General features: G+C 42.1%; 1 protein-coding gene across 1 annotated transcript in view; it reads left to right on the forward strand.

Moving 5' to 3' along the window:
- CFAP61 (cilia and flagella associated protein 61) overlaps positions 1-24,308 on the forward strand; it is a 247,115-nt gene that overhangs the window by 167,605 nt on the left and 55,202 nt on the right. The window contains exons 22-24 of the mRNA XM_036320969.1: positions 8,346-8,638; positions 18,514-18,841; positions 20,593-20,684. Coding sequence (XP_036176862.1) covers positions 8,346-8,638; positions 18,514-18,841; positions 20,593-20,684 — 713 coding nt within the window. The remainder of the gene's footprint in view (positions 1-8,345; positions 8,639-18,513; positions 18,842-20,592; positions 20,685-24,308) is intronic.

Consider the following 24,308-nt stretch of genomic DNA (forward strand, 5'->3'; position numbering starts at 1 on the left):
TTCTATTGAGAAATCATCTGGCAGTCATATAGGTGCTCCCTTGTAGATAACTAACTGCTTTTTTCTTGCTGCTTTTAAGATTCTCTCTTTGTCTTTAACTCTTTGCATTTTAATTATGATGTTGCTTAGTGTGGGCCTCTTTGGGTTCATCTTGTTTGGAACGCTGTGCATCCTGGACTTGTATGTCTGTTTCCTTACTAAGTTAGGAAAGTTTTCTGTCATTATATTTTCAAGTAGGTTTTCAATTTTTTGCTCTCTCCCTTCTTACAGCACCCCCATTTGCATGAATGTTGGTACACTTAAAGTTGTCCCAGAGGCTCCTTAACCATCTTCATTTTTTAAAAATTGTTTTATTTTATTTTTTTTGCTGTTCTGATTGTATGTTTTTTTGCTTCCTTATATTTAAAATCACTGATTTGATTCTTGGCTTCATCTACTGTACTGTTTATTCCCTATAAATTATTCTTTATTTCAGTTAGTGTATCCTTCATTTCTGAATGGTTCCTTTTGAGGTTTCTGTGTCCTTTTTCAATGTTCTTGAAGTTCTCATTAAGTTCATTGAGCAGTCTTATAGCCAGTGTTTTTAAACCTGCACCTTACAGATTGCTTGTCTCTGTTTTGTTTAGTTCTCTTTTTGGAGTTCTCTTCTTTTATTTGGGAGGTGTTTCTTTGTCTCATCATTTTGACAGCCTGTGTTTGTTTCTCTGTATTAGGTAGAGGTGCTACATCTTCTGGGCTTGGTAGTAGGCCTAATGTAGTAGGTGTCTTGTAGGGTCCAGTGGCACAGCCTCCCTATTCACCTGAGCCACTGTGGAGGATCAGCTGTGCACCAGCCCTCTACACAGAGCCTACACAGAGCAGGAATAACTTCAGCAGTGCTCTGGTGCCCATTGAGTTCACCCCTTCAGTGTGTGGCTTGTGGAGGTGGTTGGGTGCTGCTTTGACATGGTCTGAAGTTGTCCACCAGGTTCGCTGGCTCTGGGCCTTCCTGGAGGTGCAGACATAGATCAGCCACTACCTATCTTTTGCCTGGGGCCACTTGGCATGAGCTACCAGGCAATTTGCAGCTGGATGTTACTTGTGCTGGGCTTGGAGGTGCCCAAGAGAGGCCAAGTGCAAACCACAGCCAGCTGCTGCTAGTGCCAGGCCTGGGGACACTTAGTGAGAGGTATGGGGTATGCTGAGGTCAAATGCTGCTTGTTTGAGAGATTTTAGGAAAGGCTGAGTATGAGCCAAGACAGGCTGTTCATATGGAAAAGGCACTGTAAACAGCATGGGTGGACCCACAGGTTGGTTGTGGGAGGGTCTCAGAGAATTACCGGGTTGGAGCAAACAGTGATAGCCAGGTTGATGGAGACTCAGATATGGTGCCCCCTTGTCAGCACTGTGTGGAGAGAGCTCATCAAAGGAACAATAGCCTCTGCCAGCACTTCTGTCTGGGAGAAAGCTGCCCACCCCCAGTTCTCACCCTGATGCCAGACACTATTGTTCCTCCTTGTATGTCCCTGGTGCCTTTTGAACTGCTGCCCCAATGCTGGAGCTCAGAAAGAGTGAGTCAGAGTAAGTCCATTGTGCGGGCTCTCAAGAGGAACTGTCTGGTACTCCAGCAGTCCTCCCATTTTAGCCACATCCCCAGTGGTTTTTACAGCCAGAAGTTATGAGAATTTCTCTTCCTAGCACTAGAACCTGGGCTTGGGGGCCAGTTGCGGGGCTGGGACCCCCTCATTCCTTGGTGAGGGGGGACCATCACAGCCAAGATATCCTTCCCAATTTTTATCCACCACACATGAGTGTAGGACCAGCCTGTTCTACGTCTCTGCCCCTCCTACCAGTCTTGATGTGGCTTCTTCTTTAAATTCCTAGTTGTAGGACTTGCATTCAGGTAAATTTCAGGTGGTGCTGAATGATGCTTGTTTTATTGTTTAGTTGTAATTTTGATATGGTTGTGGGGAGATGTAAGTTCCTCATTTACCTACATCACCATCTTGACCAGACCATGATATGTTTTTAAGTGAGTGTTTATTTCACAATTTATGAATATTCTATAATATCTATTTAAAATTCTTTCATTATCTAGTTATTTGCTAAAGTTAGTTATACAGATAAAATACCAACTATATACATACATGAATTCTTATATATGTAATGTATATTAGAATATATTACATATCCATCTGCTAATATAGTATAGTGGTGTCAGCACCAGTTCTGAAATCAGACTTGGCAGGTCTGAGACCTGCTGAACCATCTTCTTGCTGTGTGACCCTTAACTGGTTACTTAACCTCTCAATGCTTTCTTGAGAACATAAGAAAACTTACCTCACAGGCCTGTTCTGAGGATGAATGAGGTTATATATAATAACTCTATGTCTCTTTTGAAGTGGAAAAAGGCCTTCTATCTAGCCTTAAAAATGTAATAACTGTGAAGAAAAATTCATAAATATATCAGTGTGCATAAATCTTGAATAACTTTTTTATTTATTTATTTTTTGGAAAAAGAGAAGAGGCGGGGGGAGAGAGACAAACACAGAGAGAGACAGAGAGAAACATCAATTTGTTATTCCACTTATTAACACATTCATTTCTTCTTATATGTGTCCTGACCGAGGACCAAAACCACAACCTTGGTATGTTGGGACAGAGGCTCTAACTGAGCTACCGAGCCAGGGCTATTCTTAAACTGTTGAGATGTGGCTCCATGGCCATACTACTAGATTGCGACATCCTCCCCTTTTCTTCTTTTCAAGTCATGGTTTTCTTGGAGAATCCTCTTCCATTAGAGTATTGAGCATGGATGATGCAATGGCAGCAAAGCCTATTCTCCAGCTGGTTAAAATTAAAGCAGTCATTTCAAAAGAATAAAATACCTTTTTAGCATCTACTGAAAATAATTAGTTTAAAAGGTTGTTCTATTACTGTTAGGGCAAATCTGTGACTAAAAATATTAACACTATATTTTATTTTTTTAACTTAATAGGGAGATCACTTTAGCATTTTATTTCTGTAAAGCCACGTTAGCTTTCAATAGTAGTGAGCTTTGAGCTCCTGAAACTGTTACTTACCTCCTCTGAGAACCAGGGTAATAAAACTGACATCCCCTCCCTCCTCTCTCCACCCCCCAATTAAGACAACTTGTCTCCTAAATCTGGGGTGCATTATGACAGTGGAAATGTTAAAGTGTGATTGCCTTATTCTGGTGGTCACAGTCATAGAGTTGCTAGTGTATTATTTATACCTTCAAAGAGTATGTATCAGAAAGCAAAAAGGTCACCTTTACCTTTATGCCGACATTTTAAATAGCAAGCCGTAGTGCTTTTCCTAATATTGTGATACGAATCATTACCTTCCCTGTCTTTCCCCCAGCTGGGCTGTTGACATGGAAGCCCCTCTTTTCTCTTGGAAGCATCCTTGCACATTCCTTCTCAAAGGCTGCCGCAGGTCAGCAGGGAGGGACTGACCCAGCGCTCCTTCTTGCCAACTTCAATCTGAGGAGCTTTCACGCAGTCATCTTTTTATTGGTGCCTCCCTTGCCCTCTGCTTCCTGTTTCAGAGCTGAAATCTTAGTGATGCATAATTTATTCCCTAAAAGGAGGAACAAAGATTGGCCTTTCACAAAACTGCTAGAGTTATATTCCATTATCCTTTATTGAAAATTCACCAAGAGTATTCTAATCATCAGTTATCATTTGCTATTTCAAAGTAGGGCAGCCCACCCTTTTTATCTCTGTCACCTATCAGATCAAATGCAAAACTGGTTTCTTAGCCATTAAATAAACTGAGCGGCAAAAAGGACAGTGACCAGATTTTTTAGCATAAAACTCACATTCAGGGGAAATCCTCAGCTTTCCCCCTCTATTTCTTCCATATATGCATAAAACTTCTAAAGAATCTTATCTAATAAAAGAGTAATATGCAGATTAACTCCATCACAAAGATGGCGGCGGCCATGGAACTGGAGCGAGCAGGAGGCTTGCGTTGCCCCTCGTGATGGAGGAAGCCAATCTTCCCGCCTGCCCTGCTGGCCCTGAGCTCCGCTCAAGGCTAAGAAGTTTCAATCATAGAAGATAATAAATCCCAGATACCTGCTTCCAGCTGGCATGGGTACATAGGTTGCCAGGGGCAACCCAGGCTTCGAGCAGGACCAAGACAACAAAGTTTCAATTATACAAGTTAAATAAATCCCAGATACCTGCTTCTAGCCTGTGGGTGTGACCAGCCTGAAAACGGCCCTCAGCCCCTCACCCAGGCTGGCCACACTCCCATGGGGTGAGGGTCCCCATTGGGCGGCTTGACCAGCCTGCAAACAACCATCAGCTCCTCACCTAGACTGGCCAGGCACCCCAGTGGGGACCCCCACCCTGAAGGGGCTGTGGCCAGCCTGCAAACAGCCCTCAGCCCCTCACCCAGGCTGGCCACACCCCCATGGAATAAGGGTCCTCACTGGGGGGCTTGACCAGCCTGCAAACAGCCATCAGCCCCTCACCCAGGCTGTCCAGGCACCCCAGCGGGACCCCCACCCTGATCCGGGAAACCCTTCAGGACAAACCAGCCGGCCCCCACCCATGCACCAGGCCTCTATCCTATATAATAAAAGGGTAATATGCAAATTGACCCTAACAGCAGAATGACTGGGAATGACTGGTTACTATGACATACACTGACCACTAGGGGGCAGACGCTCAATGCAGGAGCTGCCCCCTGGTGGTCAGTGCACTCCCACAGGGGGAGCTCTGTTCAGCTACAAGCGAGGCTGATGGCTACCAGCACAGCGGTGGTGGTGGGAGCCTCTCCTGCCTCCTCAGCAGTGCTAAGCATGTCCGACTGCAGTTTAGGCCTGCTCCCCACTGGCAAGTGGACATCCCCGAGGGATGCCAGAGAGATGTCTGACTGCCAGCTTAGGCCCAATTCCCTGGGGAGCGGGCCTAAGCCAGCTGGTGGACATACCCCGAGGGGTCCCAGACTGCGAGAGGGCACAGGCCGGGCTGAGGGACCCCCTGATTGCACAAATTTTTGTGCACTGGGCCTCTAGTATATATATAATGTAGTATATATCCTATACATATATAGTGTAGTATATATATCCTAATTATGTGAGTAAAGTTCCTGCAAATATCCACTGGTGAGGATTTTTTTTTTTTAAGTTTTTTAAAGAAAATGCTAAGTCAACCCCATCCATACTAGTAAAATTACTCCAATAAATAGAAGTAATCATATTTCTATGCCTAGGTTTATTGGTCCCAAAATGCAAAAAAAAGAATAATCAAAATCTTTGTCTACTAGATTTTGGTTATTCTATGAATTCTCCCCATGCTTATATTTTCACTGTTGGCTTATGAAAAATTACTTATGTGCATCTGAGTTAATAATAACAATGTTATTCAGATTGACGAATCTCAGAGGGAAGGCAGGGGTGGGGAGAGATGAACAGAGGAATTTATATGCATACTAGAGGCCCGGTGAATGAATTCATGCACAGGTGGGGTCCCTCGGCCTGGCTGGCGATTGGGGCTGATCACGGCTGTCTCACCCAATCCCAATTGGGGCCCACTGGGGCCACCCAACCAAGGGGAAGGACCACGGGAGGTTGGCCAGCTGCGGGAGGTTGGCTGTGGGAGCACACTGACCACCAAGGGGCAGCTCTTGCATTGAGCATCTGCACCCTGGTGGTCATTGCGCATCATAGCTACTGCTGGTTGTCCAGTTGTCTGGTCGTCTGGTAGTAATAGTCACTTAGGCTTTTATATATATAGACTAGAGTCCCGGTGCAAGAAATTCGTGCACAGGGAGAGGGGGGTCCCTCAGCCCGGCCTGCACCCTCTCGCAATCTGGGACCCCTTGGGGGATGTCCGACTGCCGGTTTAGGCCCATCCTGACCCTTGAAGAACCGGGCCTAAACAGACAGTAGGACATCCCTCTCGCAATGTAGGACCGCTGGCTCCTAACTGCTCATCTGCCTGCCTGCCTTATTGCTCCTAACCACTCGCCTGCCTGTCTCATTGCCCCTAACTACTCGCCTGCCTGCCTCATCACCCCTAACCACTCTCTTGTCTGCCTGATCACCCCTAACCAGTCACCTGCCTGCCTGATCACCCCTAACTGCTTTTCTGCCTGCCTGATCATCCCTAACCACTCGCCTGCCTGCCTGATCACCCCTAACCACTCGCCTGCCTGCCTCATTGCCCCTAAACGCCTCTGCCTCAGCCCCCACCACCACGGCCTCCTTGACCATGGGCATGGCCATGTGATTCACTTTGATAAAAAGAATGTTAGAGGCTATAATGTAAGGGAAGGCTTGAAAAGTGCTTGAGCAGTTGCACTTGCCCTCTTGGACTCCTGCATTTCTCCATAAACAGAATGTGCCTCAAGTATCTGTCTGTCCTTTGAGGGTGAAAGACATGGTGCACACCTGACCCCAGCCACAACTTGGAGCCAGATCAGCTGACATCAGCCAGCCCACAGATGTGTGAGCCAACCTACAACAGCTGGCTGTTATTTGACATTGAGTTCTGGGGATAGTTTGTTATGCAGCATTATTGTGATAATAGCTGACTGTTATGATCATCAAAGTCTCATATTTGGAGTGGGAGGTTGTTTTAAATCAAACTTAAAGGAAGACAAAATATTTAGAAGTTAGGCTATAAATATACATCTAACTCAAACATTAGAGGTTTTATAAAATGTATTACCTTTTGAATTGAAAAGTATCATCCTCTCCAGCTGCCTACAGTCTATGGGCAGACAGTACAGCTTTCCAAAACCCAGCAACAATGCATTGCCTGGGCTTCCATGAGTCTATAATGAAAAAGCTCATCTCACAGTATAGTTACTAAAAGGTAACATGAAGGAGATTGGGAAAATATTAAACTCCGAGTTATTTAGAGCCCAAACACTTAAATTGGTTTCACTGAAAATGAACATTGTTTTGGCATGCATATTTTAAAAGGACATAAGACCTCAAATATTTGACAGTTTGAGGTTCAAGTTTTGGCTTTTTTGGCAGGATGGCTCTTTATTGTGCCAGACACCAGGATTCATGTTTCACAGCAGGTGGGAGCCTCCGTAATTTCAGCAAAACATTGGCACTTTCATCCAAGGAAAACGCAGCTCACCGGTGAATGTTGCATTAGAAGAGGGAATGGAAGAGGGACTAGCCACAAAGTTGGAGCCTCCTAGAGAAGGCAAGAAGGAAGGACCCTGCCCCTGGCTTCAGTGCCCTCTTGCTGTTCTAAATTTGAACAACAGAAAGTCTGGGAGAACTTCCTAAACGCTGGTATCCTCAGAGAAGTAATCCGAAAGTTATTCTAGTTCCTTCTTTTCTAAGCAAATTAGACAAGCCATTACACCTTTATTTCAATTTTGGATTGAAATAGATTTTTTTCATAATTAAATAAATATACTTGACATTTATTTTGCTTCATAAATTCCTTTTTCATATTGTTTTGTAAAGGAGGGGGTGTTGATTCAATGTATCTATCATTTGCGGTAAATTGTTACAGCTTGCCTGAAAACTGTAAGTCTACAGCAGTTTCTTTGTGAAAAGGTAAAAAAATGCCAATTCAATGTCAAAAATAGCATGTAAATAGCATAAATATACTTCACTCATTTAATAATATCTTTGATCTTACAACTGATGAGATTAGTAGATTAGCATATAAAATTGCTTTTGTAGTATTTTTAAGAAGATATAAATAGTATTAAACTGTTACCATCACAATGTTCTTACACAAGGGAAATCTATTATAATGATTTTCTTTTCACTTACCAAAACAATATCCTTCGGTTGCTTTTGCTGGGTCTTGGCACAGTAAATTCTAAAAATCAGAATTTGAATCTTTATAAAAATCATCCATTGAAAATCAGAATCTTTTAGTCTTTAGTTCTCAAAAAAAAAATTCTTCGAGATCAAGTTTCAACATTTAAATATTAAAATATTCATACCATCATGTACATGAATTTTTTTTTTACCATTGTCCTTTTCATCTTAGGAAGAACTTGTATATATTGAAAACTTTAGTAATTTTCCCCTTAATAAGTGACAAAGAGGGAACAAAACAAGATAAAAGGTTGTATTCTAGACAGTTTCATTTAGCATAATTTCAACTTTCAAATCATAGGAACATAAATGAATGTCCTACTTCTGAGTTAAAAGTACTTGACTACTTTGTGGGATGTTTTGTGCCAATTCTTTACTAAATTATCTTGGTCGCTGTTGCTAGGTAACACCACTGGCTTCCAGCAGCTGAAAATGGAGAGGGTTGCAGGGAGCAATTCGGCGTTATTAGCATTTGACTAATAAGGTTGTGTGTTTTTTAACTGTATATCTTAGCATTTCCCCCCTGTTCTAGGGAATGTCATTGTCTATGGAAATACACTGGACACTTACACGACAATAGAAATGCTCTTACACCTCGGCGTGAAGGGCCCCAACATCCACCTGGTGCAGCCCCCGCCCACTTCTAACATCACCTGCATCAACAACTATTTGGTGGAAAGCGCAGTGGAACAGGCAATGCAAGCAGCTGGGGTCACCACCCACCTGGATGCGCTTCTGGCTCAGTGGAATGATGGCCAAGACCCAGACCCTATTCACAGCGCCAGCTTCACCACGTCCACCAAGCCTTTCAAACTTCCGTGCTCTGTAAGTCGGTCCAGGGAACCTCCCTCGCTCGCTGCCTCCGGATTTGAGGTCTGAAAGATGGTGGATGGTGAATTTACAGTCACGATTTGGGGGTTTGTTTTCTAATTGTTCAGTTTATCTATTCCTGAGTAACAAATTTAGTGGTCCTGGGGGCTCAGCTGGGCAGTTCTCACTGGAGGTCTCTCATGTGGTTGAAGTCAGACTATGGGTGAGGCTGGAATCATCTAGGAGGTTATGTTCACCCATGTCTGGCTGTTGATGCTAGATAAACTTAAATTGCAATTTTGACCAGAGCATTTATCGATGGCCACTTCATGTGACTGGACTTCCTCTTACTATGGTGACTTGGTTCTAAGAGCAATGAGAGAGAGAGAGAGAGAGAGAGAGAGAGAGAGAGAGAGAGAGAGAGAATGAATGAATGAATATGAATCACCTTTCCTGCCCCAACCTCGGAAGCCAAGTGGCATCACTGCACCTGCATTGTAGTCACTAGACGCCTCACTAAGGCTGACCCTTACTTAGTATACTCAAGGGGAGGGAATTAGACCTTGCCTCTTCATGGAAGGAATGTCAATGATTTAGTGCCAACATTGAGAGCTTGCCATGTCCCAGGCACAGGGCTGAATGCTTGCAGTGCATTCTGTCACCGCCTCACAACAGCTCTGTAAAGGCAAGCATCCCAGTTTACAGGTGAGAACATCATGGTTCCAAGTAGGCAGTGTGCAGGGATACCAACCCAGGTCAGCAGGGCCCTTAAGTCTATGCTGCTGTTAACCTCTTAAGATTCTGGAAATACCAATAGTGAGTCTTTCTCCATGGAATAGAGACATAGGAGATATATAGAGTGCCTTTGGGGGGGTTGGGGGGAGGAGTGTAACAGCTCAACGTGCAACCTGTAGCCTCAGAGCTGCCAGTTCAGGAGATTACCATTTTTATTCAACTGGTAATACCTTCCTTTCTACACAGTATTCATTCCAGTCTGAAATTCTCTGATTATCTTTGAGATGATTTCCTTGGCATCCATCTCTTCAATTAGATTATAAACTCCATGTTTATCCTTTTCACCAAGATAATCTTGAGGCCTTGCACAAAAAAGTGTTTTTCTGCCCACAACTAACAGCATACTCGATGGTGAAAATCTTAGAGCTTTTCCTGTAAGATCAGGAACAAGATAAGGATGTCCATTCTCGCCACGTTTACTCAGCATGGTTTTGGAAGTCCTCGCCAGTACAATTAGGCAAGAAAGAGAGAAAAAAAGGTTTCCAAATTGGAAAGGAAGAAGTAAAATATCACTGTTTGCAGATGACATGATGTTATGTCTAGACAACCCTATAGACTCTATCTAAAAAACTATTAGAACTAATAAACAAATTCAGTAAAGTTGCAGGATACAAAATCAATACACAAAAATTTGTTTCATTTCTTTACACTAATAACAAACTATCACAAAGAGAAATTAGAACAACCCCAGTTAAGATTGTATCAAAAAGAATAAAATAACTACGAATAAATTTAACCAAGGAGGTGAAAGACCTGTATATTGAAAACTATAAGACATTCATGAAAAAAAATTGAGTAAGACACAAATAAATGGAAAGCTATTTCATGCTCATGGATTGAATTATTTAATATTGTCAAAATGTCCATGCTACAAAAAGCAGTATACAGATTAAATGCAATCTCTGTCAAAATTTCAATGGTATTTTTCACAGAAATAGAACAAACAATACTAAAACTTGTATAGATCCATAAAAGACACTGAATAGCCAAAGCAATCTTGAGAAGGAAGAAGAAAGATGAAAGCATCCCATTCCCTGATTTCAAACTATATTACAAAGCTATAGTAATTAAAACAGTATGGTATTTGCATAAACATGGACACATAGATCAGAATAGAGAGCCCAGAAATAAGCCTATACATGGGTAACCAATTCACTTATGACAAAGAAGCCAAATATATATAGTGGGAAAGTATAGTCTCTTCAATAAATGGCACTGGGAAAATTGGATGGCCATGTGCGAAAGAATGAACTGGGACCACTGTCTTACACCATACACAAAAATTAACTCAAAATGGATTAAAAACTTAAATGTAAGACATGAAATTATAAAACTACTAAAAGAAAACAAAGGTGATAATTTCCTTAGCTTAGGTCTTTTAAAAAAATTTTTTTTTTTATTTCTGAGAGGAAGGGAGAAGGAAAGAGAGATAGAAACATCAATGATGAAAGAGAATCATTAATTGGCTACCTCCTGCATGCCCCGCACTGGGAAATGAGCCCACAACCCAGGCATACGCTCTGACTGGGAATCGAACGGTTAACTACTGGCTCATAGGTCAACGCTCAACCACTGAGACATGCTGGCCAGACCTTAGCTTAGGTCTTGGCAATCATTTTTTGAATCTGACACCAAAAACAAAAGCAAAAATAAACAAGTGGGATTACAGCAAACTAAAAAGCTTCTGTATAGCAAAGGAAACCATAAAAAAATGAAATAGCAACCCACTCAATGGAAGAAAATAACTGCATATCATATGTCTGATGAGCTAATATCCAAAGAACATAAAGAACTCATATAACTCAATAGCAAAAAACTTCCAAGCAATTCAATTTAAAAATAGGCAGAATATCTGAAAAGGCATTTTTCCAAAGAAGTCATATAGGTGGCCAACAGGCACATGAAGAGATGCTCAATATCACTAATCAGGGAAATGCAAATCAAAATCACAATGGGATATCACTTCACACTTATTAGAATGATTATTATAAAAAAGACAAGAAATAAAAAGTTTTGGTGAGGATATGGAGAAAGGGACTTTTGTGCACTGTTGGTGGGAATGTAAATTGGAGCAGCCACCATGGAAAACTGTATGGAGGCTCCTCTAAAAATTAAAAATAGACCTACCCTATGATCCAGCAATTTCAGTTCTGGGTATTTGTCTAAAGAAAATGAAAACACTAATTTGAAAAGATATATGCATCCCCACATTTATTATAGCACTAGAGGCCCGGTGCACAAAAATTTGTGCACTGGTGGGCGGGGCGGGGGGGGGCGAGTGGGGGGTATCCCTCAGCCCGACCTGTGCCCTCTCACAGTCTGGGACCCCTCAGGAGATAACCACCTGCTGGCTTAGGCCTGCTCCACGGGTGGCAGATGGCAGGCCCGGATCCTGCGCTGGGTCGCAGATGGCAGGCCCGGATGGCGGCGGGGCGAGCGGCCAATTGCGCTGCCCCGCCCCGCCGCCCCGGGTTGCACATGGGAGGCCCGGATGGCGGCGGGCGGGTGGTGGATTGCACTGTCCCGCCCCACCTGCAGTATGCAAAATTAACGGCCATCTTTGTTGGGTTAATTTGCATACTCTTCTGATTGGCTGATGGGCGTAGTGAAGGTACAGTCAGTTAGCATCTTTCTTTTATTAGTGTAGATTATTTGCAGTAGCCAAGACATAGAAACAACCTCAGTGGATGAATGATAAATAAATCGTGATACACACACAAAATGGAATATTATTCAGCCATAAAAAGAATGAAATCTTGCCATTTAGGACAACATGAATGGAACTTGAGAGCATTATGCTAAATGAAGTAAGTCAGATAGAGAAAGACAAATACAGTATGATCTCTCTTAAATGTAGAATCTTGAAAAATACAGCAATCTTATAGATACAGAGAACAGATTGGTGGTTGCAAGAGGCAGGGAGTGGAGGTGGGAGAAAGGAGTGAACTATTTGTATTTTAGTTTAAATTGAGGTACATTTTGTTAAAAAGAAGTGTTTGTCAGAATGCATGTTGAGTGAGGTTTATCAGATTGGTGACTCTTGATTTGCTAACCAGGGAGTTTTGCTCTTCCTAATCTGAGTTATACATATAAGTAGTGTTAAATACTTATTTGGAACAAAATCAGTGTGGCCAGATGTTTTTACTTCATGCTTTATCCAATATGCAGTATTCAGTTGGCATTGCAGGAGCACATGAATTGTATTTGAGAGAGCTGTAACTTCAAGCACATGTTCCCATGAACAGTGTTAGATTTGCTTTTGCATCTAGTCCACAAACTCATGAAACTTCAAAGGCAGACAAATTATGAATGCCTTCACCAAAACAGTGTAAAGTAATACCATTGCAATACTAGTAATTTTTAAAAACTCAGGAAAACAAGAATTAGTAGATTGAATATGCTATTTAACAAAAAGTAGGTTTAATTAGGAAAAGAATTGTTTAGGTAGAAGAACTTTTGTGGAGATAGTGAGGAGACTTTGAGCATTTTTGGGGGCTCAAGAGGTTGATGCTGTTTTGTTTTTTTGTTTTTTGGGTTTTTTTAATATATTTTATTGATTTTTCACAGAGAGGAAGGGAGAGAGATAGAAAGTTAGAAACATCGATGAGAGAGAAACAATGATCAGCTGCCTCCTGCACATCTCCCACTGGGGATGTGCCCGCAACCCAGATACATGCCCTTGACCGGAATCGAACCTGGGACCTTCCAGTCCACAGGCCGATGCTCTATCCACTGAGCCAAACCGGTTTTGGCGATGCTGTTGTTTTTTATATATAATTGTAATTCAAATCAAGTGGCTTTCTATACTTTTTTCTGAAGATAATACAATTTATTTTGATAATAAAAAAGGATAATTGGGACATCCACAAAGATATAGAAATTAATATAATTCTAAAGAACAGTGAGTTGAAAAAAGAAATAAAAAGGGGAAATTAGAAAATTCTTTGAGATGAATTAAAACAAAAACTAAATATACCAAAACTCGTGAGTATAGCAAAAGTAGTGTTCATGTAACAGAGTGAAATGCTTGCTCTCTCTGACTCTATCTTAATTCTAGCTACATTTTCCCATGACCTAAATTTAGGCAAATAGCTTTTCTTATAAATAGGCTATTCATTAGAGGAATTCTGTTTAAGGCTTAAGTTTTTGCAAAAAGGGAAGGTTGATTTAACATCTAAAAATCAGTCAATGCAATACACCATCCTATATAATAAAAGGCTAATATGCAAATCAACCGAATGGCGGAACGACCAGTCACTATGAGGCACACTGACCACCAGGGGGCAGATGCTCAATGCAGGAGCTGCTCCCTCATGGTCAGTGTGCTCCCACACTGAAACCCCAGCTACACTTCTATATTTTTTTTAATATATTTTATTGATTTTTTACAGAGAGGAAGGGAGAGGGATAGAAAGTTAGAAACATCGATGAGAGAGAAACATCAATCAGCTGCCTCCTGCACACCCCCTACTGGGGATGTGTCTGCAACCAAGGTACATGCCCTTGACTGGAATTGCACCTAGGACTCTTCAGTCCTCAGGCTGACGCTCTATCCACTGAGCCAAACTAGTCAGGGCCACTTCTATATTTTTTATGAATGGGAAATCTATTTTTATATAGATGGGAAAAGAGTATAAGAAGAAATAAAAAAGAGGAGTGAGGAGACAGAATCAGAGACAGACTCAGAGAAAAATATTTTCCTTTGGTCACTGAGTAAGAGTTATAAAACAGGAAGAATTTTAGAGATTCAAAAGAAATAAGCTGCCTGAGATGGGAGTAACTGGGATAGGGTTAAATAGCTGAATAAACAGACACAGAGAAAAGGAGAAAGATCCTTTTGGCTCCCTGAGTGAGAATAAAAGGCTTTACTGAGATGATGGACCTGAGTCTGTTACTGTCCAATAGAGCTTTCTTTGATGATGGAAATGGTCAGTATTTGTGTTGTCCAATATGGCAGCAACTAGACAGCTGTAGCTTTTTAGCATCCTATATAATAAAACCCTAATATGCACATCAACCCAACAGTGGGACGATCGGCAGAATGACCAGTTGCTATGATGCGCACTGACCACCAGGGTGAGGCAACTGGCATCGGCGATTGGGGGCGGGGCCAGTGAGGGGGCGGTGCCAGGCCACCAGCCAAGGTGGGTGCCAGTGGGGGGGGCCCCCAATTGCCCTGCCCACCAGTTGCTCCACAGATCGGCCCTGATCGCTGGCCAGGCCTATGGACCCTACCCTATATATTGGGAACAGTCTCTTAGATTTAAAAATTAAAACCTGGCAAGGCTACTCTAACACTGAAAAAACAGGATGATGCAACGATAACATGCATGGACTTGCCCTGACCGGTTTGGCTCAGTGGATAGAGCGTCGGCTTGCGGACTGAAGGGTCCCAGGTTCGATTCCGGTCAAGAGCATATACCTTGGTTGCAGGCACATCCCCAGGTGGGGGGTGTGCAGGAGGCAGCTGATCGATGTTTCTCTCACATCGATGTTTCTAACTCTCTATCCCTCTCCCTTCCTCTCTGTAAAAAATCAATAAAATATATTTTTTAAAAAAAACATGCATGGACTCTGGCTTACCCATTTTGTGGTCAGCCCTGATTCTGACACTTATAACTGTGTGACGAAACCAATTATTTAGCTTCTCTCTGCTTCAGTTTTTCCACCCATAAGATGGAGAAAATGGTACTACTGCCTCAGAAGGATCATGTTATGTACTACTTCTTATAATCAGGGCAAAAAAATGTAGCTGCCCATACAACAGCAAGATGCCTTTCACCTTTCTGAAAGTATGGTCACTGGTGTATGCAGCGTCCCAGATTGCGAGAAGTATGTCCGACTACCAGTTTAGGCCTGTTCCCCATCCCCTGAGGCAGTCAGACATCCCCCGAAGGTGCAGGACGGACTGAGGGGACCCCTCCTGCCCCCCTATGCATGTATTTTGTGCACAAGGCCTCTAGTTTGAAATAAGCTACTACTGTTACCCAATGAGGCTCCGGGCCCAGACTGGGTCTACCTCAGTGCAGTGTGTGAGTTCTTGACTTCATGTAGGAAAGATTTCACAGTACGATTCCAGGTGATTTTGAAAGTACATTTATTAAAGCTGGGGACAGTGAAATAAAGGAAGGATTTAGGGCAGTGATGGTGAACCTTTTGAGCTCGGCGTGTCAGCATTTTGAAAAACCCTAACTTGACTCTGGTGCCGTGTCACATATAGAAATTTTTTGATATTTGCAACCATAGTAAAACAAAGATGTATATTTTTGATATTTATTTTATATATTTAAATGCCATTTAACAAAAAGAAAAATCAACCAAAAAAATTGAGTTCACGTGTCACCTCTGACACGTGTGTCATAGGTTCGCCATCACTGATTTAGGGTAAAAGAAACAACTAGAGAGAGCTTAGGTGGTGCTCTTCTTTGGCTCTCTAGGAATTTATAGGAAAGAAGTGAGCCAAGGTGGGGCTGCCATTAGGTCACTGGGAAGGAAAGGAAAGTCAGAGAAAAAGGGGGCCTTGGAGACAGGATCAGGGGTAAGCCCAGCATGAGTTGCCATTGCTCACTGCTCCCCTGGTTGCAAGTCTCATGGGGACCCTGAGAGTTAGGGGGAAATAAAATTTTCATGCTCTAGAGCAGCGGTTCTCAACCTGGGGGCCGCGACCCCTTTGAGGGTCGAACGACCCTTTCACAGGGGTCGCCTAAGACCATCGGAAAACACATATATAATTACATGTTGTTTTTGTGGTTAATCACTATGCTTTAATTATGTTCAATTTGTAACAATGAAAATACATCCTGCATATCAGATATTTACATTACGATTCATAACAGTAGCAAAATTACAGTTATGAAGTAGCAACGAAAATAATTTTATGGTTGGGGGTCACCACAACATGAGGAACTGTATTAAAGGGTCGCGGCATTAGGAAGGTTGAGAACCACTGCTCTAGAGCAAAACCACACTGAGTTTTTGTCCTGAGGGTTTTTATGTTTCTTTTGCAAGGGAGGATTTCCGTAAAATATTCATCAGCTCTCCAGGTGAGTTTTTAATATGCTGATGCATGAGAATGAGTGTAGAGGAGAGTTTGGGATTATTATTTGGTTTACTTTACTGTTTTACTCTTATCTTGGGCCTGTCTGGTTCCAATCAGGATTTTGTTATTTGTTCCCCTGATTTCCTCCGTCCCTGATTTAGGGAAGATAAGGTCTTTTAATTCACTAGCTAGTGGTAAGTTGTTCAATTTGTTTGGCCTTGTTTAATTATCTTGTCTCAGTTTCCCTATTCCACTTGCCTAGGAATTTCCCTAGCTTCTTACTATCCTGCCTCAGTACAACTGTAGGTCTGGATTTTAAAGTTTGTTTACTTTTAATTAATTTAGATTTAAATTTACATAGTTATGCATGACTAATCTCTACCACAGGATTAAAAATCATTCATGTACCAATCATGGGTGTAGGGAAGCGATGTGAAAGAGGGTTACCTTTGGTCTAGAACAGCTCATTTTTATACAGAACGAGGCAAGTAAGGTGGGTAAAGCAAGCTTGTGAAGGAAGCAGGGAGGCCGCCATCAGTATTATGAGGCTCCATATCATGTTTTTGTTTTTAGCATGTTTAAAATAAGGTGGCAAACTATATTTAGGTAAAAATAAAATTATTAAACTTATCTCAACTGCTTCAACAACAATAAAGGGCTTAAAAACAACTAACTTGCACTGTTTTAATGATGTTCAACATCAGCTTAGAAGAAGATGTTCATATGAGCATGAGAAAGCATTGAAATTGGGGGGGACATACAGATCACTTCTAAGGAGAATGTGGAGGGCTTTGTGACCCTTGGCAGGTACTCCATAAATATTTATTCAATGACTGTGTGCCATATCAGGGCAGAAAGTAATAAGGGAGGAGCCCAGACATGCTAGATGCTGAGGCTGATGGAGCTCTCATCTTCTCTGGGGCATCTTGCAGGTCAGGCTTTAGGGATTTAAAAGGCCGGGAATGATGGGGCAATTTGACAACTCAAGATTAGATGAGGTGACTGTAAGAAGGAACCTAGAGAGACCTAAATGTCAGACACATGAATAAGAAGAGGAAAATGGAAGGGGGCTGAGAGAGTTATTTTAAATATAGAAGAATGAGCCCTAGCCAGTTTGGCTCAGTGGATAGAGTGTCAGCCCTTGGACTGAAGGATTGTGGGTTTGATTCCAGTCAAGGGCATGTATCTGGATTGCAGGCTCAATTCCCAGCCCCATTCGGGAGGCAACCAATCAATGTCTCTCTCACATGGATGTCTTTCTTTCTGTTTCTTCCCCTCCTTCCCACTCTCTCTAAAAATCAATGGAAAAATATCCTCAGGTGAGGATTAACAATAAATAAGCAAGTAAATAAATAAATAAAACTAGTAAAATATAGAAGAATGGGGAAAGTGGTGTCCCATGAATTATAAACCTCTTTGTGGGAAAAAAATATTGACTCTTATGATAGCTATTTCATCTTTTGGCATCCTCTCCACTGGATATCTAGATTGAGTGATAAAAAAAATAAAAGAGTGACATTGGTTGATCATAACTTGTTCTTCATAGCAAACAGTAGTCTCTCTCTCTCTCTCTCTCTCTCTCTCTCTCTCACACACACACACACACACACACACACACACACACACCTGATTATAACAAACTTTTAGTAGACCTAGATTTTTTTTTTCTTTTGGAAAATACTTTGGTAATTTCTTTTTTTTTTTTATTGCTTAAAGTAATACAAAGGGTATTACATATGTGTCCATTTTTTCCCCCCTCCCTAGACAGTCCCCTAGCCTCCCCTATCCCCCAGTGTCTTATGTCCATTGGTTATGCTTATATGCATGCATACAAGTCCTTTGGTTGATCTCTTACCCCCCTACCTCCTGCCCCCCAACCCTCCCCGGCCTTCCCGCTGCAGTTTAACAATCTGTTTGAGGCAGCTCTGCCTCTGTATCTATTATTGTTCAAAAGTTTATAATGAAGATTTTTTTGTGTGTTCCCCTGTTGATTGTTCACACTCTTGGGAAGGTAAAGAGTGATAACTAAGTAACAATGTAATTGCTCACTTGGTAGGTATTCTTCAGCTTCTGTGAGAAGAACGTGGATTATGAAACATTTAAAGCATTCAATGATGCATGTCTTGTCTATGACGGCCGACTTGTGATTGATGCGAACTTCCACACCAATGACATAGCCATCAGAGCTGCTGGCTCCCTCACCAAATTCTCCAATAGATATTACTCAAGGGATTGGTCTCACAGAAACTTCAGTTCCAAAGAAGTTGGCTTCCAACTGGCAGCAGCTATGCTCTGTCTCTTTGATCCAACCCTCGAGCCTGTGACCGAGCCACCGGCTGATCTTGACCGACTCATTCCCACGTACAAGGCAGCCAAGATCCAAGGTGTGTGGTGAGCCACCTTCTTCCCCCTGATGAAGCCAGCAGTTGGTCTGGGTCAGTGCTCAGGGCAGCCCTCCATCTTTCTCTTAGGCTTGGTGAGGAGACCTCTCTGCACAGAAACAGAGGAGGGCTCTCACTCTCATTTTTTAAGCATTTATTATGGACATAACATTATTATTATCATGGTCCTTTGCAATTTGAGCATTTATTATAGACAATATAATAGCTGTGTTTAAGCAGACTGGAGCATGATCAGAAGTTACTCACAACTGGTCATAATGGTACAATGCTTTGACGTCTTCCCAAACTTTCATTCTCACTTTAAGTTCAGAGATAAAGAGACCCTTCTAAGCATCCCAGGCCTTGGCTGCTATCTGGATGGATAAGCCAAACCATTTGCGGCTGTAAACATCATGTTCATCTGTTAAGCCTTGTTGACCTCTAAGGAGATCATATGAGTAACACAGGATTTCTTTATGTTTGAGAGTTCAGAGATACCTTTGGAAATAGTGTCTTTAAATGTTATAGACCAGTGATGGCGAACCTATGACACGCGAACTCATTTCTTTGGTTGATTTTTCTTTGTTAAGTGGCATTTAAATATATAAAATAAATATCAAAAATATAAGTCTTTGTTTTACTGTGGTTGCAAATATCAAAAAGTTTCTATATGTGACATGGCACCAGAATTAAGTTAGGGTTTTACAAAATGCTGACACGCTGAGCTCAAAAGGTTCGCCATCACTGTTATAGACCTTCTACTAGAAAAAAAAATGCATATACATACACAATTTTGTTTACTTCCAAAAGTTGAAGGACTAATATCCAAACCATCCATAGACCCCCCCTAGGGCAGTGGTCGGCAAACCGCAGCTCGTGAGCCACATGCGGCTCTTTGGCCCCTTGAGTGTGGTTCTTCCACAAAATACCACGTGCGGGCGCACACGTACAGTGCGATTGAAACTTCGTGGACCATGCGCAGAAGTCGGTATTTTGTGGAAGAGCCACACTCAAGGGGCCAAAGAGCCACATGTGGCTCGCAAGCCGCAGTTTGCTGAGCCACGGTTTGCCGACTACTGCCCTAGGGTGTCCATGGACCCTAAGCCAGTAAATAGACATCAGACTAAAGAGACAAAAGCCCTATATTCCAGATCTTATCTTTTTCTACCTATCTAAATGGCCTCAGAGAAGTCCCACTCTGCTTCGCATTCTCAATGAGACCAGGGGAAAGAGGAAGAGAAGGGATGGGTATCAGAGACCAGAGTTAGGTTAGGCTCATACTTCTGGGACAAACTAGAAATATTAATACTTTGATAATGATCATTTTCTAAAACATTGAACAAGAAATTTATTGATTTTCCTTATAACATTCATTTTCAGAATATTTTTTAAATATTGGAGGAATGATGGGGAAAACCATTGCAACATTTAGACTCTAAAGGTCTTGGTTTGGCTTTGGCAGGTAGAGTGACAGGAGTTACGAGAAATCAAAGGATACACAGGATGAGCTTAGCATATCTTCTTGGAGCAGAGCACTGTTGGCTACATTATGGGGTATAATGGTACATTCACACTGATTTTGTTAAGTAAATCCCAGCCACCCCAGTCCTCATTGGGAATGTTCGAGCAGCATACACCATTATAGGCATCTCCATCTGTCCTGTAGCACAGATATAAGCTCACTCACCTTATTAACATGTTACCTACCTTATTAACAATTAATTAAAATGTGGAAACCTTGCCATTTCCTCTAGGAGGCATTCTTCCTGGGTCTTACCATTATCTGCATATCAGCAAGCCTGCCATTCCATCTCCCTTGGAGGTACAAATGGCCCAGCCTGATTTTGTAAGTATTATTCCTAAATTTCATTTAACTTCCAAATATCACACTTTGTGTACAGGGGTGAAAAATTATTTATTCAGATCTTTAGTGTAACGTATTGGTTCATGCATCAGAAAACCACTGCAGTCGCCAGTCCTCAAGAAGGACCTCAATGACTCCTGCCTCTTGGTATTCATGCCCCTGTGTGCTCCCCTACCACACTGACTAGGGCTGACCTCTGTAGTCAACAGGATTTTGTGGAAATGACAGTTTGAGACTTCCAGTGCTAGGTCACGAAAGATATTACAGCTTCAAACTTGCACCACTCCCAATTTATACAAGCTTATTGTTTTTACCCACTGATTGTTTTTTAATAGATTTTTTAAAGAGCAGTTTTAGGTTCACAGCAAAATTGAGAGGAAAGTACAGAGATTTCCCATATACCCCTGCTCCCATTCAAGCATACTGTCCCCATTATCAACATCCCCAATCGAAGTGGTACATTAGTTATGATTGGTGAACTTACATTGATACACCATTACCACCCGAAGTCTATAGTCTACATTAGAGTTGTATATTCTAGGGGTTTGGACAAATGTATAATGACATGTATCCATCATTACAGTATCATACAGAGTAGTTTCACTACCCTAAGAATCCTCTGTGCTCTGCCCCTTTATCCCCCTCTCACCCTTAACTCCTGGCACCCACTGATCTCTATACCATCTCCATAGTTTTGCCTTATCCAGAATGTCATATAGTTGGAATTGTGTAGTATGGAGCCTTTTCAGATTGGCTTCTCTTTTTCAAATTTAACTTAATTTTTCCCATCGCCATTGTATCCCTCTATGCCCTCTTCCACTTCCCTCTTTCTCCCCCCATTTGCTGCTTTCACTTTGTAATATGTATTTGTGCAACATGGCTTGATAGCTCATTTCTTTTTAGTGTTAAACAGCATTCCATTATCTGAATGTATCACAGTTTACTTCTTCACTCGCCTATTGAAGGACATTAAGCCACTAAGTTTTGAGGTAACCTGTGATACAGCAATAGATAACTAAAACAACTGCCTTCATGGCAACATAGCAAGTGAATTGCATAGGGTTTGGAATGTCCGTGAAACCCTGTTGTTCTCCTGCCCTCCCTGAATTACACAAGAAGGACCATCCAGAAGATGCAGAAGTGTAATGAGGGGACGTCCCTGGGTCCAAGATAACCAGAAGGACCCATGTGGTTGGTCAGGTGGTAGGCTCCTCAAATAAAATTCTCTGACAGATGGACCCATGGTTGTGTTTGTGGTCAACTGGGGGTTTTCTTTCTGACGTGTCACATTTGTTTTTTTTGTTTTTTTTTCTTGCCAGTGAGTCAGACACTGGAAGTTGGCACCGTAACCTCTGTTCCCATTTTCATATCCTGAGTATTTTGGGGTGTTAATGATAATGACCAAAGTAATCACATTTCCCAGATTTCCTTGAGAATAGAATCAGCCCCGTGGCAGGTTCTTGTCAATGAGATGTAAGTGGATACTATTGGAAAATTCCTCGAAAGAGGGACAAACTCAAACTGTACAGACCCTTGGCCCCTCACCCTTCTCCCTTCGGGAAGTTGGAATCCCAGCTCTTCCATATACTTCCCATGGACTTTGGAGAAGTTACTCAACTTCTCTGGGTGTCTGGGGTTCTTAGGGATCATATATAGAGTGAAAGGAACAAAACAGGTGACCAATCAGTGGTGGATGTTGTTAATCATAGTTCCAGACAAATAATGAAATCTGTTTCCGCCAGGGAAAGGGAAAATGCTCTGTGTTTGAACCTTATTTGCCTCGGGCCTCTCCCTGACTCTTTTAGGGGTGCTTTTTTATATGTGGTCTGATGAAAAATTTTCTTACAAATAAAGGATCGAAGCAAATGATGTTCCAGTTTCTGTTGCTATGTAACAGAAATGAAGCAGCCATTTGATTCTGCTCAGATTCTGTGGGTCAGGAATTCAGACAGGACACAGTGGGAAGGGCTTGTCACTGCTCCACAATGTCTGGGCCCTCAGCACAGAAGACTTGAAGGTTAGAGGCGACACAATGGTTGGATTTGGATCCTCTGAAGGGCTGGAATGATTCAAACACAGGGCGTGCTGACCAGAGCATCACACCTGAGCTGTCCGTGTGACTGGGCTTCCTCACAGCCTGGCAACCTCAGAGTTGTCAGATTTCTTATGTGACAGCTCAGGGATCTGAGCGCAAGTGTCCCCACTAGCAATTAGAAGCTGCATTGCTTTCCATGACTGGCCTCGAAAGTCACACAGCACTACCTCCTTCAGGCCCTCGGTTGGACCAGTCACAGCCCACCAGGATTCAAGGAGAGGGGACGTAGAGTTCATCTCTCAGTGGGAATGGTGCCAAGGTCTTATTGTAGAAGACTGTGAGCGATGGAGGATATTGTTGTGGCCATCTTTGTGGAATACAATCTGCCACTGATGAGATGGGGCATTTCATGAACGGGATGAAGCCCAGATGATGTGTGCAGAGGCTGAGCACTTTGGTCATCATAGATAAATAATTGGAGCCAAAGATGTTCAAGATGAAAAATACTGGGAGTGGTTTCAGACAGAACCAGATCCTTCGAGGACACTGTGATTTCCTACGCACAGTGTCGTTTATTTATGAGCCATGGCTGTCTCTGAATAAAGTCCGAGGAGGAGCCAAAGGGATTTTTAGGTGATGAGTGTCTGAATAAGAAGGCCACTTGAACAGATTCTTTGGCTGGCACGATGACAGTATTTGAACAGGATCCCTGACGGTAATGAACCATTTTGCCAGGTGTGCCTCCTTTTTAATAAGTACAGAAGATCTAAACAGATTATTTTTCCATTTTATTCTCCCAGAAAAAAAAATGTAGGATGGTTCCATGGCAATCTTTTGGAGTTGGAATTAAATTGATTGAGTAAAATTGTTACCAAAATGGTCAGGCAGTCACTTAAATATAGCCAGTTGATCAAGGGTGGAGCTATTGAATAATATTTCACTAAAGAAATGAAATTACTATTTTTACCATAAATGTAGTGCAGATTTCGGACTTTCATAGCGCTCATGAATTGGGATATTTAGTAAGGAGTGTCTTTATTAATTCGTGAGCTCTCTGAGAGGTAGTCTGACAAAAGGAAGAAAGGGACCTCAAGTCGTCTCCATAATGAACTAATCTTTACAGATTCCATTCCACATGCTTTGTTGGCTGTACACCACAGAGTAAAGGAATTTGTCACAACAAGTTCTGCCGTGGATACCATTAAATTTAAAATTGTGCGTTTATCATGAGACTTGGGAACTCCATTTCTTGCACACCAGGTTTGATTAATCCTGTGTCTTCCATTTGGCATACATTCCAGAGCCATTTCCCAACTTTTGTCAAAATCATAAAGAAACTTGAAAGGGTGATTGTATCCAAAGGAAGGAAAAGGAAACACACCAGAACCAGTTACTTCATTAAAATCTTACATTCAAGATCCAAGTTTCCTAACAACTTGCTTATATACATAAAGGGAGAAACTGGACACACACCCCAGAATTAGAAAGTGTGTGAAACCATCATCATTACTCCTAGGACCCCTCAGGGGATGGCAGAGCTGGGAGCTGCCTTGTCATTAGGGGAGCGATTT

Source organism: Myotis myotis, unplaced genomic scaffold (genome assembly GCF_014108235.1).
Source record: "Myotis myotis isolate mMyoMyo1 unplaced genomic scaffold, mMyoMyo1.p scaffold_m19_p_9, whole genome shotgun sequence".
NCBI classification, from domain to species: domain Eukaryota; kingdom Metazoa; phylum Chordata; class Mammalia; order Chiroptera; family Vespertilionidae; genus Myotis; species Myotis myotis.